The following is a 16,589-nucleotide window of genomic DNA, read 5'->3' as shown; positions in this document are numbered from 1 at the left end:
TTAGAACATTCTTTCTTTTTTATTTTCCATCTCGCTCAGTATCTTAACATGCTTGAGGGTGTAGCATGTAAAACCCTTTTTATTTTGCAAAGACAAGAGTCTAACATGGAGCGTCACTGATCAGGCTTGGATCAAGCTCTGGAGAACAGCTGGTGAATTGGAGACCCTGAGCCATGCGTACCCAGGAGAGGGCAACTGGGACATCCATACAAGAAGGACAAGTGTGCCAAAGCACTAAAACTCTTGTGGATAAGATGGCAGGTATTAAAACCATGCTATGTTATCCATATCTTAAGTTATAGGATAAGCCAGATGTCACCTTTCTCCGAGGCTTGGTAAGGGCGGCAGGTCAGACAGAGTAGAACCCAATTGGCCAACACCCCAACTTTTGAAAGCACTTTTAGTTATGAAATGCTGCTAGTGGGGGTGGTGAAAAACTGGAGGATTGTGGCAATGGGACTATCACAGCCAGCAGGCTTTCTCCAACGCACTTGCTGATCAAGAGCAGTCTATCTGTATAATGTACCATCCTTTAATGTCTGTAGTGCTAATACTTCTGTGAGGGACTAGTCCCACTTTTATAATTGAATGATGTTCTCTCTCCAGGAAGTTTGGAATGGAGCACAACGTCTCAAATGACTTTACTCTCAATAAAATACTCCATAAAGCACAATGGCTTCTTGGACGTACTCAGGCTGGAACTAATCCACGCATTCAGTAAGGTACAGTATGCAAATAAACACAATGCAGAACCAAAAGTTTACATAATAAAAGGATGGAACTAGTACAGCATATGCCCTCCACTCCCAAGAGCCCAGTAGGGTACATTAAGGCTTATTTATTACTTCATTTATACCTCACTTTTCTCCTCAGCGTGGGCCCAAAGTGGTTTACATCGTTCTCCTTCCCTCCATTTTAACCTTACAAAAACAACCCAGCGAGGTAGGTTAGGTTGAAAGTGTGCAACTGGCTGAAAGTCACGCAGCAGGCCTTCCTTCCTCCCTCCCTCCCTTCCGTACCCACCGACCTTGCAAATAGGCTCAGGGTGAGTTCCATCATACAAACTTTTTTCCCTTTTTTTGGGGGGGGGGGACCTCAGATTAAATTTATTAATATAAAAAATTCCGCATTCTACAATCTACATTCAAATATCATAAAGTAACCGAGCAACCATTTTATTACAGGTAATTATTACCACTAACATAGTAGTTCAGATAAAACGATATAATATTTTAAAAGGTTCATGACTGCAATTATACTTTCAACTATAATCTACTTTCCATCATACAAACTTGATTCAAGTGGCGATTCGAACATGGGTCCCACAGATCCTGAAACGAACCACTCCATCTTCAAGTACTTGAAGGGCTGTCATATAGAGGATGGTGTGGAATTGTTTTCTGTGGCCCCAAAAGGCAGGACCAGAACCAGTGGGTTGAAATTAAATCAAAAGAGTTTCCGGTTCAACATTAGGAAGAACTGCATGACCGTTAGAGTGATTCCTCAGTGGAACAGGCTTCCTTGGGAGGTGGTGAACTCTCCTTCCTTGGGGTTTTTAAACAGAGGGTAGAGGGCCGACAGCAATGAGGATCCTGTGAATTTAGGGGGAGGCATTTGTGATTTCCCTGCCTTGTGCATGGGGTTAGACTAGATGACCCTGGAGGTCCCTTCCAACTCTATGATTCTATGATCATGTTGGCTCTCAGGTTCAAAAAAGAGAGAGTAAGGTTACCAGCGGCTATACCAAGGTTACCCTAGGTCTTGCTCCAACACTTACTGATCTAATATTTACAACCCATTTTTCTCCCCAATGGGGGAATCCAAACAAAGCAGCTTACCCTACCATTCTCCTCTCCTGCATTGTATCCTCACAGCAACAACCCTGCAAGGTAGGTTAGGCTGAGAGTGACCGACAGCAAGCTTCCATGGGCAGCGTGGCAATTCAAACCTGGGTCTCCCAGAGCCTAGTCCGCTCCCCTAACCACCACACCACAGCAATACTCCCTCTAAGCTGTGGTATCTCCTGAGCAAAAATTCTACTTTCTGAGTTACCGGCATTGAAGCTGTGAGCTGCTGCATATGTTAGTTTGCTCTGGCACCATTTCACCTGAGCTAAGAGAAAAATGTGTGAGCCGAAGACTAAAAAATCTGTGAGCTACCTCACACTATCTCAGCTAAGAAGGAACACTGCTTGACCACGCTCTATCTGTTGCACTTTCCAGAGGGAGGAGTTTGAACTGACAGGTAGCAACACAGCACCAGCCTTTACTGGGGCTAACTTTGGAGTAAACATACACTATAGCAGGAAACAAACAAGGAACTGGGAGGAGGATGAAGGTAGAAGAGATCATGTAGCCAGCCCCGAGCAGTCACCAGGCTGAGCACAAATTTGTTATGTGGAATCTTCAAGTTAACACCCTTTTTCTGATCCCAGTGGCTACAGCTGGTAGCAAGACAGGCTCCAGGAGAAAGTTTCAAGGAGTGATTATGCATTATCAATTTCAGGAATAGCTGACGATAAATGTCAAACATGCATCTCTAATATTGCAATTACGAGTCTGCCAGATTTCCAAATGGGAATTAATTTGAGCAAATGCCTGCTTGGAGATGGATGCTACATTAGCAGGATTGTTTTCAGTCTACCCTTTAATAAGTGTAATCTGCATGTCTGAAATGCGTTGCCGTGGCTGAGGGTAACAGATGAGAGAAGGAGGAACACTTTTCAAGTCCCATTTAAACCGAGAATACAAACTCCTGAATATCAGAAAGGGGTGGTCTCAAACAATTCCCACATAAACAGAAAACAAAATTCCACACACCCCAAACGCAGCAAGAAAAGGAGTCCAAAGAGCTACATTATGCTAAGTCAAAGCGTCAATCCCTGTACAACTACAATGACAAATTAGCATTTTAACTTGTGCTTCGTTCTAACAGCTTTTCCAGCATGTGCGTTATCTCAGTCCTTCTCACACCCATCCTGCAAAGCAAGCCAATGTTGCTGTTTGAAACTGCACATGGGAAGAGTGCAGCTGGGAAAGAGAAGAAGAAGACCGCAGATTTATACCCCGCCCTTCTCTCTGAATCAGAGTCTCAGAGTGACTTCCAATCTCCTTTATCTCCTTCCCCCACAACAGACACCCTGTGAGGTGGGTGGGGCTAGAGAGGCTCTTACAGCAGCTGCCCTTTCAAGGACAACTCTGCCAGAGCTATGGCTGACCCAAGGCCATTCCAGCAGGTGCAAGTGGAGGAGTGGGGAATCAAACCCGGTTCTCCCAGATAAAAGTCTGTGTACTTAACCACTACTTGTAGGCAAGAGGGGCTTGAATCTAATGGAAGAGAAAGCATCTAATATAAAGCATGTCCTTACAGTGCCGGGGGGGGGGCATCTGGGGTACTGGGGTGAGCAGTGAGAAAGTGATGCTCTGTGGGCAGAGATCTTTCCGTGGGCAGAAACGGTCCCTTGGATCCAAGCCTTTAGCTTATAGTGGGTTCTTGGCCAAGATGAGCTTTGACCCAGCTCTCCCTCTTAGACCAAAATCACATTTGCCTTGTAAAGCAGAGAGAGGCTCAAATGTACTGCAAAAACTATCTTCTTACATTTTGATTTAGAAGCGTGGTACAACCTCAAGCAGAAGTGCCTGTTTCTCATGCGCACGCAGCAATAGCAAAAGAGGAGCCAGCTCACCTGAAGCCTAGTGCATGACCTAATCTGACGGGCAACATGAACACACATGAAGCTGCCTTACTTGGAATCAGACCCTTGTTCCATCAATGGCCACTATTGTCTACTCAGGTCAGCAGCGGCTGTCTCCAGGGTCTCAGGCAGAGAGGTCTTTCACACCACCTCTTACCTGATTCTTTGAAGTGGAGATAACAAAGATTGAACCTGAGACCTTCTGCATGCCAAGCCCATGCTCTACCACTCAGCCATGGCCCCTGCTCTTCTCCAAAGTCTCACAGAGGCCTTACCCAGCCCTCCAAACTTGTAGGGACGCCTGAAATTGAAACCAGGACACCTCATGCTTTGAACATCCAAGGACACTATGATATGGTGGGGTTCAATGCATAGAGGAGATGCAGTTGCAGTGATCATAGCTCTTTATTGAGTTATAGCATGGTAACTAGTAGCTAAAGAAGACTGCCCAACTGGGCCAATGGGGCCAACTATATACAGTCCTGGGTTCCCACACTAGAACGCCATTAGATCATTTGAACCAGCAAGGGACTTCTGGTTGGGCCAGGGCAGAAGGGATTTGGATCTTACTGCCCTTTGTTCTGGAGTCCCAAAGCTCAGTCCTCCAGGCTCCAATGAGCCAGGAAGGAACGCTGGTGAGGAGCATACACATGAGTCCACATACACAACAGACACACTCCAAAACTGAGCTACAGCCCCTCATGCATCCATGAGATGGCAACACATTCTGTAAGGGGTAAGTAGTTTTCCTCTTGAGTAGATTACATGAAGTCATCAAGACTGCTCTCCAATAGGGTGGCAGCGCTGAGGGACTTCTGCTCTTCCCAGAGCAGAACCAAGTTTGAGTCCAGTGACACCTTTAAGGCCAACACAGTTTTATTCAAGGTAGTTGTTGGTCTTAAAGGTGCCACTGGACTCAGTCTTGGTTCTGCTGCTTCAGACCAACACAGCTACCCGCCTGAATCTACCTTCCCAGAACCATTTACATGACACCCCTTTGGATCCTTCCAGCTAGACAATGATTTGCTCTATACCTCCTCAGCAACAGTAACGCTACTGAAATAGGTGCACTCAGATGACGATGAATCGAAAACTTGCCATTCCAGCAAACACATAATTTAGGGTAAGGGTTAGTTCCCCCTGAATCAGGACTACATCGCAAACCAGCAGAGGTGCCAACTTAGAGGTGGGGCCCAGAGATCTCCCAGAATTCCAAGCTCCAAACCACCGAGGTCAGTTCCCCTGGAGAAAATGGCTACATTGAAGGGTGGACTCTGTGGCACTATCCCCTCCCAAACCGTGCCCTCCCCAGGCTGCATGCTCAGATCTCCAGAAATTTCCCAACCTCTTGGTTAGTAGTGAGTTATTGCAGTAGAGCATCTTAACTGAGCAAGAGAGGCTGAAAAGGAAAGGATTTCTTTAATGAGGTTGGAGCACTCCCATACACATGGACCCAGAGGTGGAATTCTTGCAGGAGCTCCTTTGCATATTAGGCCACACACTCCTGATGTAGTCAATCCTCCAAAAGCTTACAAAAAAAGAGCCTTGTAAGCTCTTACAGGATTGGCTACATCAGAAGGTGTGACCTAATATGTAAAGAAGTTCCTGCTAGAATTCCACCCCTGCATGGACCACATCCTCTTGGTCACTCCACAGGGAGAAAAAAGGGGTGGGGGAGTCGAGAGGGTGAATCTTTGACGTCTCAAATCACCCAGTACTGCTGAGTGACTGGCAGAGACGTCAGTGCACCATTTTCTTTCTGTTTGGATTTATAGACTGCCTTTCTGTCACGTGGCCCTCAAAGTGGATGACAGTAAAAATAATTAAATGCACTGCATCACAATAAATAATTCATTTTTTTAAAAAAGAATTAATACACTTAGTCCTAAAATTAGTAACAAATTGTACAGCAACAAATGAATTCCTGGAACTTGAAAAGCTCGGCGAAGCAATTAGGTTCTTTATGGAGGGCATAAATGTTTTAATGGAGCAAGCTGGTCAGGCAGAAGGAAAAAGCCCTATTTTTGGTGGGGGGAAACAACTGAGACAGTGGCAGCCTTCAAAGCAGCATCTCTCTCCAGTGATGTCATTCAGGAGGGGAGGTTTAAATTTTGGGGAAGGCACTTTCTAAGGCATTCCTGAATAAAGGTACAGTTACCAACAAGGGGTGTCAGGCATGACCTGGCAACCTGCAGGACTCTGGGGGGGGCAGGGATGGGGGGGTGCTGTCAGTGATACCATGATGTCACTTCCGGGGAAAACCTGGAAGTGACAACATGCCTCTCTAGGAATTGATGGATACTATGGAAGCCCTAGAGTTTCTGTAAATTCCTAGATAAGACTGACATCACTTCCAGGGTTTCCCAGGAAGTAGTATCACACCATTATCCCATTGGTAACTTTGTCGCAATACAGCTCAGAGAGGGTTACCTGCAAGTCATCTCCTGCCATAGCAGGGGACCCAGCAACCCTGTTGCCAACAGAAATAAAAAAATCACATCCCTTTGCAATGCTGGTTGGGTGATGTGAAAGACCTCTGCCTGAGACCCTAGAGCAAGGGTGTCAAACATGTGTCCTGAGGGCCAGATCAGGCCCCTGGAGGGCTCTTATCAGGCTTGCGAGCACCTCACTATCATCTGCTTCCTTCTCTCTCTTGCTTCTGTCTGCATCACAGTTTGCCTTGCCAGGCTGGCTCAATCACACAGGAGCTACAGAGCAAAGCCTCTATTTTCTTCATTGGTTGACCAGCGCATGAAGCAACTTATGTACAAAAATTTACAATGCCCAGCCCTTTCATGTTTTCCCCTGGGTATTAGGCTCAAGGCATCGACCATGAGATTTCTGCAATGAATGTCAATAAATCAAAAGTAGGTTTGAAGCTTACACACACCTGAACACCTAAACAGCCTATTCAGTATTGCTACAGCACAGACATTGTCTCCAAATGTTGATGCAATAATTCAGAGCAAGAGGTGTCAGTTATCAGAAACTGTTAAATAAACAAACTACTGCAAGAGTGCTACTCTTTTAAGCATATTTAAAAGTTTTAAAAAATCTTTGTGTTTGTCTGTGTCCTTTATAAAGTTTATATCTCCACTACTGGCATTACATTTTTGATGATTATATTGATGATGATGATGATGATGATATTGGATTTATATCCTGCCCTCCACTCCGAAGAGTCTCAGAGCGGCTCACAATCCCCTTTATCTTCCTCCCCCACGACATACACCCTGTGAGGTGGGTGGGGCTGAGAGGCTTCTTACAGCAGCTGCCCTTTCAAGGACAACCTCTGTCAGAACTATGGCTGACCCAAGGCCATGCCAGCAGCTGCCAATGGAGGAGTGGGGAATCAAACCCGGTTCTCCCAGATAAGAGTCCACACACTTAACCACTACACCACAACACATGTGGCCCGGCCTGACAAAGTCTCATTTATGTCAGATCCGGCCTTCATAACAAATGAGTTCAACACCCCTGAGAGCTGTTGCCAAACAATGCTGACAACTTCATGTGTTCACGCTCACCTTGACTAGGCATGAGGCTCTCCTGCACTAAACAGCACTCTATTTCTCAAGGAACTGTTACCAAATTTCCAGCTTGGGGTTAATGCTGTGAATCACTGGAGCAACACCAATCCTTGCAATGGTTTCCCCCACCCTACCCTGCCCTGTGCCAGGCCTGATGCAATCAGAGCAAGAGAAGAGAGAGTCTGGAATAGCTTGGTGCTATAGTAACCCTCATGCCCTGAAATTCTCAGTACTCTCCTTGGGTTCCTGGGGGAAATTCACAGCAGTACACTAGGGAGGAGGGGGGGGGGGGGGATGATAGCATCAAAAACATCTCAAGGGGGGGGGGACATGGAGCACAAGCCAATCCAAGGCTTTCAAACTGTAAATCTGGAAAATCAGCCCACTGTTTTTATATAGTGTGTTACTCATGTACAAGTAAAGGTAAAGAAGCACCAGTCACTTTCGACTCTGGGGTGACGTTGCTTTCACAACATTTTCACCCCACTAAGCTGAGATAGGTTGTTCCTCAAAGAATTCCTGGAATGTGGATATTCTTCCTGGACACTGAGTAATACTGAAAAGCCTGCTTTAAGCTGCAGATATTGACTCATACCCATTACAGGCCACAGTGGCTGAAGTGCAATCCTAAACCTGCATACCCAGAAGCAAATCCCACTACATTCAATGGGACTTACTCAATAGTTACTGTTTTTAGGATTGCAGTCATCACCCTCTAAAATCTGGAAGTAGCGAGTCAGGTATACCTTGACTGATAATATTCTGTCTCGATTCCATACTTAATTTTGACTGTTTAGACCACAATGCAAAGCCATCATTCCTGCAGCTAACCTGAAAAGGCAATTGATATTAGCCCTATTCAGATACTAAAGTTTGCTGTCCCAGTTGTGCATAATGGGAGGCATTATGCATGGTCCTCCTGAAAAATGCAAGCACCAATTCATATGAATGGGGCCATGGCTGGTGTGTGGCAGTGCCCTAGGGTGCCACCTGACCTAGGGGGTGTTGCCAGGTGCCCCCCCTTCCCACGCAGCTTGTGTGCTCCTTGGAGTCTGCCTTCCTCAATGGAAAGCAGTCTCCATGGAGTGCAGAGGCTGCCCTGCCAGTTTTGCATTCTCCAGGTCTGTTACAGAGCCCGTCAGGGATAAATTAACCAATTGTAAAAACTGAAGAGCCAATTACAGTTTCTAAAAACTGGCTCTTGTTGAAGCTGTATGCTGCCTCTCATCCTTCCTACTCTAACAGAGCCATGGGGTGGGAACCCTAGCTCAGTGTTAGAGCATCTTTCTCACATGCACAAGGTCTTCTCACCGGCACCTCCAACTAAAGCGATCAAGTAGAAATGGTCATGTGAAGGTCTTGTGAAGCACCTCCAGCTTAAAAAATCAAGTAGTGTTATCACAATTTTTACTGCTTAATCTCACAATTAAAAAAAAATAAAATAAAATTTGAAATAAACAACTGTAAATTAAAAATGTAAATGGTTTCAAGTTTCTTCATTTCTCCTACAGTTCTCTGTTTTTTAAATTTCTGGGGAGGGCAGCTTGCCTAGGGCACCAAAAACCCTAGCACCAGCCCTAATGGGGCAACAAACTTATTTTTCCTGGTATGCAAATGTGTTCCCTCTAAAATCTAGGTTCAATCCATGCTGTACACACATGGAAAATGCGCTTTGCGCCATTCACACAAAATGGAAACAACATGCATTGGGAGGCTCCAATGTAGCACAAGCAAATGTTACATGCAGTGAGAGTGCCTGTTACTATCATATATTGCAGATAAAAGAGTAAGTGCCCAGTAGCACCTTAAAGACTAACAAAATTTGCAGCAGGGTTGGAGCTTTCGTGAGTCACTGCTCACAATATGCGGTATCTGAAGAAGTGGTATCTTCATGCATTCACCACTCTTAGAACCCTCAACCCTGGGACGAGAGTAGGAACTTCTTTCACTCGGCAAGAAGGCCAAGTCGCTGTCCGGTTTAGAGTATCAAGTGTATCACACTTCTATTTTCCTTTCCAGCCCAGCTGCTACATGTGAGAGTGGCTTGATTTATGTACTGTAATAAATTCAGTAGTTATTTCTTTTATTAGACAGCAGTCTGAGGGAGGACGTGTGCTTTCTGAACCTTCAGCTAGACCTCTAGACTTCTGCCTTTACCAACACCTAGGAAGGGCACCAAATTCCATACCATCCAAACAGCCCTACGAATGCATGAAGCTGCTTTAGACAGAATCAGACCTTTGGTCCAACAAAGTCACTGCCTATGCAGACTGGCAACAGCTCTCCAGGGTCTCGGGCAGAGGTCATTTGCACCATCGAATGCCAGATCCCTTAATTGTAGATGCCGGGAATTAACCAGGGACTTTCTGCATGCCAAGACTGACTAGGAATGGCACCAAATTCCATACTATTATAATGGCCCAATGAACACATGACGCTGCCTTCTGCTAAATCACATCTCTGGTCCATCGTAGTCAGTTCTGCAGCATCTCAGACAGAGGCCTTTTACATCACCTACTGCCAGACCCTTCAACTGGAGATGCCGGGGATTGAATGTGGGACCTTCTGCATGCCAAGCAGATGCGCTATTACTGAGCCACAGCCCTTCCCCGTATGGACTATACTAAGCAGGGGTGGCCAACGGTAGCTTTCCAGATGTTTTTGCCTACAACTCCCATCAGCCCCAGCCATTGCTGACAAGTCACTTTCTGGCTAAATCCCCATAATGAACCCCAGAAGCAGTCTACTGCACACAATGAATGAATGAACTCCATAAGCAATCTACTGCACACAATGCGCATGCGCTTATTTTACCAGGCATATACATGGGCCGTACAGATTTGCATGCACTTGTCACATGTGGCTGATTCCATGCAAGCTTCATAGGCATCATTTCTTATCCAAACCAGCCCAGGATGCACCCATTTGCTGAACACACCGTTCCCCTAACAGTTATTTTTGTCGCTTCCATCAATCCGTGACCCCATCTAAAACATTACAATTCTGAGAGCTATTCTGAGAACTCAGTTGTCACCGCTGCCTTCCTCAGACAAGCCAAGATCCCTACATACAACAAAGGGCAAGTCTTTGATGCAGCTGAATACCAGCTCCTGATAAGATCCAGCGTTCTGCTAATAATCAGTTTTACTCACAGCAAGTGCCTCTGTTGACCTCTGACCTCACCCCAAACCTCTGACATGGCAAGATTTATAATCCCAATCCCCCCCCCCAAAAAAAGGGGTGGGGGTTTCAACCACACTTTATCACACTGTCTTCCCTGCATAATTAAATTTCTAAACCAGGTTCTGTTATTTTCTCTATATATTATCCACAGTGCAATTTTTCCCAGACAGGAGGATGCAGCCTTACAAAGGGTTACATGAGATTTTTTTCAGTTAAATACAGCCTTGTCTCTCTCTCTCAGCTTCAAAAATAGCTGTTGATGTCATTTACATAAAAGAATTATTACTGTGGTTAAGTTACTTGAAATAACTGCTCTCTGTACCGAGAAAGAATGCTGAAATCTTTCCCTTAAGTAACAAACTGCCAATCAGTAAAAAAAACAAAAACCCTTTCAGTCTCTGGGCTGCACATTTCGGAACAGGATTTATCATCCAAAACAATTTAAAATCAATGATTAAAAAAAAAAAATCATTTCAGCGACTATAAACAAGTTAATGGAGTAAAGTGAAAACGGAGTACGGTTCTTAATGAGAGTGTTATGTTGCCCTCTCTAGGCCCTGGCTCTCAGTGCGAGTTTCTGTAGGCTCAGTGCCAGTGAAGTATCAGTGTGTACTGCTGCTGCTGCTACTCTGCTAATGAATGACTAAGCTTGGGCCGGCGGGGGAAATGACATCACTTGGGGTGTACAACTGAACGGGGGGGGGGGGACCAACTTTCTACCTGCTCCACAGTCTGGTCACCAACATTCCAACAGGAGACATTTGCTGTCTTTTGAGGCGTGCCTCCACCTCCCTTAAAAAAATGATTTTCATATAGGCTGAATAATTCGGAGACATGTCAGTTGGAAACCTGATGAAATACACCACTGTAATCATTCAGCTAATTGTTAGCAGTTTGCATTTTTTTTAAAAAAGAACATAATTAAAAGCAGGCATAGTTATTAGGAATGTATATGCAGATGAGCATTAGTGAATCTAAGGAACATTCAGGGCTTGTAATGGCAAGATTAATTTTCTCTGATGTTCCTACCACAATAACATGAGATGGTCATTAAAACATATTAAAATGATTTGTGGCCCATCCCCCACACCCTTCCTAAACCCTTTCATTAAAAAAATACATAGACACAGAACTCGGCTAGCTTATAAATATTCACCACCAGAGATTTCGAAATTTTTTTTTTAATCCTGCAGCCTGATCCAATGCATAATTATCCACAAGGAAGTCCCTCCTTGCTCACTCCTAAGTATACACATGAGCAGGTGACCTGCTACTCTGGGGACAGTTGTTTTAGCCCACTAAAATCCCAGTGGTGCAGTCCTAAACAAAGTTACACCTTTGTTAGCCCATTAACTTCTATAGGTTTAGAAGGGCATAACTCTGGTTAGGATTGCCAGTACACCTCTACCGGTTGCAGCCTGCATTCTTACTGTAAACAACTTGATTACTCATCACAACCTGCTCTATGGAGGTGGAGAGAGCCATCACTCATAAACAGGTTTAAAATAAAAGGAAAGATAAATGACCAGGAATGCAAAATACTATCCACGCCTCTTTGGGAGTCAACATACTTTAGAGTAACACACAGGATCAGGCTGAAAAGTCAGCCATGTGTACATGACATAGCAACCATTTACCCTTTTCCAATATCTTAACCCAAACCACCAAAGTTACCTCCAAATGATTTAATAGCATTTTCAATCATTTCCTGTCTGGTTTAGTGCTCGGTCTAGTATTCCTGTAGCCTTTTTGATGAGGGGGATGGGTGGGGGGGGAGAGGATATTTAATCCTTTCCCTTTCCAGATCACAGCCCATGTTGTAGCAATAAATTTGAAAAGCAAATAATAAGTATTCCTGAAAGGAGGGAGGAGAGGAGGGGAGACAGCTGCAGGGCAGAGGTGGGGGGGGCACAGTTGAAAGAGAGAGGTCGCCCACTTTGTGCTTTCTAGAGTTCCTTCTCCCCCCCTCCTTGTATAACTTATCCATATTCCAAAATGTCAATTCAGGAAAGATGGAAGGGGGAGGGGGTCGGGAGAAGAGAAGGGCATCAAAACGACACCCTTGGCTAAGAATCGCAGAATCTGATTACACAGTGCAGGTTAAAAACAAGGGGCTTGCCAAAGCTCCCACTTGAAATATATCCATTCCTGTTCGAGATCTCATGTACGGCGAACATGACACACAGCGGAGCCATTAAGGAACACGTAATCCGAATTAATGATCTCCGGGCGGGGGCGGGGGCAGGAGGCTCGAGGAACCGGGGTGGGTGGTGGGTGGGAAGGAGAGTACAATTAACTCCATCAGCCTATTGATCGTTGAAGGGTCTGGCAGCTGGGGTGGCGGAGCAGCGGGGGGGGGGCTTTGTGGACATGAGGAAGCCCCCCCCCCACACCAGATTGCGCCTGCAAAAGCGCCCACATCTGGCCGCCGTGCATTATTATGCCGAGGAGGATGCGCCGTTGCAATATATATATTAGATCTATCTATATCTCGCCCACCTCTCTCTCCTCTCCGCATAAACACAGCTCGTCCCCGGCCCTTAAAATAGTTCCTTCCTCAAGAACAGCGGCTCGCAGTCAGCTGACTCCAGTCGCCAGCCGAATTGCGGGCAGGCTCCGGATTACCCGGGGGGGGGGGGAGAAGAGAGAGGACACAGCGGTCGGAAGGGGGAGCCAGCGCCAGCCCTGCCGCTTTGAACGCCCCCCCCCCCCGCGATCCGGAGGGACTAGACTACTTTCGCCTTCCGCCACTACCGCGGGGCACTTTCAAAGACCCCAAACTTTTCCTGAATGGGAGACCGAAGGTGTTCTCTCTCTCTCCCCACCTCCCCCCTAGGAGCAAGAATGAAGCACGCCGCCGGCTCTTCAGACGACCTGCCGGGGACTGCAGCCAAAGCTGTGTTACTCTACAGCAGGGGTGGCTCTTCCACACATACTGTGTGGCTCTCAAAGCCCCCCCCCCCCCTTCCACTGGCCAGCTTGGAGAAGGCATTTATCCAAGTCAAGCCGGCTGGTGGCTTGGATAATACATTTAAAGTTGCTTTCTTTCCACCTTCCTCCTTTCCTCCCATCTATTTGCCTGCCTGCCTGTTCTTGTAGCTCTCAAACATCTGACGTTTATCCTATGTGGCTCTTACATTAAAGCAAGTTTGGCCACCCCTGCTCTAGAGTAAGCCTGCCCCACTGCAACTCAACGGGGCCCCAAGCTACAGCAAGACCCCTTGCAGTCTCAAGGCGAAGATCTGGAGGCGGGTTTAGATGGGGGGGGGGGCGGGGGGCATTCACTCTTCTGCCCCACGAGTCTGTCTTTTGGGGGAAATGCTCAGCTTTTTCTTTTTTAAAAATAGTAATTGTGTTAAAGTAAGTGCACTTGGAGAAAGCACCAGCCCCACGCCGTTCGGCTGGCTGTTAATGCTTAACGTGTTTGTGCTGGTTATTACACACCGGAGCGCTTTGAAAATCCGCCCAGGCAGAGCTGCGAGTTATTTGAATGCATTATTTCCAGGACCCGTCATTTATCACTTTATTCAACACGTCTCCTTTTTTTCTTTTTTGCCAGCGAAGAATCGCTTTTGATCTCACTTCGCTCGCCTCCCCTTTCGTAATTTCCGCCTGCTGTCCCCCCCCATACCCAAATACTCCAGGAGAGCCACCAACCCCCCTCTCGTCTCTTCCCCCCCCCCCCAAAAGCACATACGCAAGCCTCCATCTAACACTTAGACACACACACCCCAATCCTAATTCGATGTGAACGATATTTAAATCCATTTAGAGAGGGGGGAGGTAGAGAGGGGGGGAGGGAAAAAACAAGCTCTGAAAATGAAGAGAATCAGTAAAGCATGTGACGCCGTTTAAACAGCAACGTTGGAGGGGAGGGGGGAGGGGGGGAGGGAGGGGGTGATGTAAGTAAAGATCACCTTCAGCATACAAGACACCAAGTTGCTGGATCGCGGCTTGAAAACATGCCCCGTTCTGCCGAGCCCTCGTTTTTTGTTTAAAAATGACAGTCCCAGTTTTGGCAACGCGAAGCGAGCTTGCAAGCCCCCTTTTCCTCCCGCGGCGCTAGCCCTTTAAAAGCACAGCCGTTCACATTGCCGGCAGAAAAGGGGACATTTCAATCTTGTCCTTTAATAAACATTACAAGCCGGGGGGGGGGGGGCAATCCACAACAGCAGTCCTGCACACACACACCATGACACCCGCAGAAACACACACACACACACACACACGCCGCCGAGAAGGTTTATGTTTACCACCTCGCCATGGTCACTGCTTCTGCCTTGGGGAGTATCTTCGGGTAGGAAATAAAGTTTGGAGCTGGATAAAAGTTGCCTGCTCGTCCTCTCTTCCCACAAGAGCTGTAGCTCCGCTATGCACATCGGATCCTCCGGCTTACAACGTACAAAGAAAAAATCGCCCAGGGACAAAATCCTCGGTTTGCCTTCCAGGTGGAATTGAAAAGCCTTGTAGAAAATGTAAGGTCCGTGTAAGCCGCACGGCGAGCCGACCCACTAGAAAATAATAATAATAACAACAATAAGTAAATAAAATAAAGAAGGGGAGGGGGGAGGGTTGAGGAAGGGGGGGCACATGCCAGCAACTGCGGATCAATTCATTAAAAATAATAATCATAACCACCCAAATCTGACCAGGAAATATTGGAGAGACACCTTTCTACAATAGACCCAGAATAAGGTGGAAATAATATCAAAATGAAAGGGGGGGAAGCTTGTTTAGGGGGACTGGCTGGTTATCCTCCGATGGGGAGGGGGGGGGGGAATCCGATCATAGGCACCATGATAATAATTTGTGTGTGTCTCTCTCTCTATGTGATCAAGCAAGGGCATATTTTTTTAAAAAAAGGGGGGGGGAGGCGGAGAATGGAAATTAGAAGAGGGAAAGTTCTTGGAAAGTTTGGGGGAGGCGGAGGTGGGTGTCCAGGGGGCGCGGGGTGCCGGGATCCGGGGGGCAGAGGCGGAGGGGAAGAGGAGAACCGAATACCTGAACTGAATTGGACTCCATCTCGACGTTCTGAATTGATTGAACTCAACATTCTCTCCAAACTTGTTGGCTTGAATGGATTGCATCAGGTCCTGGCAGGGAAAAGCGATCTCTCCCTGCAGCCGGCGCCCAGGCTCAATATAAAACCTGAATCGTAGCCTTCGGGCTCACCCAAAATATCCCCAAATCCCGCCCAGCTCTTCTCACGACCCCCGACTTCCCAGTCGTGTGGCAGACGCCCGGCTTTTCGCCCGATTCCTGCCCGCCTGCACAGGCGATACAAGTCAGTGCCTAAGCCAGCCGCGGCTGAGAGGCGACCAGATCAAGGCAAAGTCGGGATCGGAAGCCCTTGCAAAATCGGACGGCGCCCGGATCTCTGCAGGGACTCGGTCGCACCCCCTCGGAGCCCCCAAAGCCCCGCCAAAAGGGGTCGTTCCATTTTTGCCGGGCTGCGAGGCGAGCTGGCTGAGTTGCTCATCTGACAGGACCTGCTTGTATATGTCTAATATAAAGAACATTTCCTGCAGAGAGTCAGAGGCGCTGTTCTTCTTTCTAATTCTCTTTAGCAGATTTGCTTTTATTAGACATGTAGATTTGTTTGATAGTTAAATTACGTCCCCTCACTGCCATATTTCTCTCCCCCCCCCCGCTCGCCTCCTCCTCTGGAACTTAATCGGGTAGATTAGCTGCCCGGTGCTAGTTATTTTAACATAGGGGAAGGAGTGGGGAGGGGAGAAAAGTGGGTTATCGATTATATAAACATATAAATATTAATGCATTTGTTCTCTTTTGCAACACATACACAAACAAGAGGAGGGGCGAGAGAACACACAAGCACACCGATCACGGACTTTGCAAGCGGGGAAGATAGAGAGAGAGGCAGCGATTGCATTTATAAGGCTAGCCGCTAGAACAATGAAATCAATATATAGGGATCGACGGGGGGGGGCGGATCGGCGTCGGCATTCTTGTCATTCTGGCGGCACATACACACGCGCAGACGAGTTACGTGTTTACAATGCAGATTTTAGGCAAGGGCGCGCTCCAAGACTAATGTGTTTATATAATCCAGGGCTACAGGAATACTTTTTAAAAAGCATGCAGTGTGGCCCGCTCACATTAATATTGGCGGCGGGGGGGGGGAGCGTGATCCGCTAGGCACCCGGTCCAAATGCAATCCG

The 16,589-nt window shown here is 46.8% G+C and overlaps 1 protein-coding gene across 3 annotated transcripts in view; it reads right to left on the bottom strand.

The window, feature by feature from the left end:
• The window catches only part of ARID5B (AT-rich interaction domain 5B), a 267,599-nt gene extending 251,625 nt beyond the window's left edge, over positions 1–15,974 (bottom strand). The window contains exons 1-2 of one of the 3 annotated variants that reach the window (XM_060241097.1): positions 15,409–15,974; positions 14,664–14,918 (exon numbers count right to left, since the gene is read on the bottom strand). In XM_060241097.1, the coding sequence (XP_060097080.1) occupies positions 14,664–14,918; positions 15,409–15,429 (276 nt within the window). In that variant the 5' untranslated portion in view covers positions 15,430–15,974. Of the gene's footprint in view, positions 1–14,324; positions 14,448–14,663; positions 14,919–15,408 lie in introns of those variants that run through there. The other 2 variants (XM_060241096.1, XM_060241098.1) reach the window with 2 other exon arrangements.
• Positions 15,975–16,589: the final 615 nt, after the last annotated feature.

This window comes from Heteronotia binoei, chromosome 6, assembly GCF_032191835.1.
Source record: "Heteronotia binoei isolate CCM8104 ecotype False Entrance Well chromosome 6, APGP_CSIRO_Hbin_v1, whole genome shotgun sequence".
Lineage (NCBI taxonomy): Eukaryota > Metazoa > Chordata > Lepidosauria > Squamata > Gekkonidae > Heteronotia > Heteronotia binoei.
The sequence above is the reverse complement of the archived record's forward strand: the minus strand, read 5'-3'. Positions and strand labels throughout refer to the sequence as shown.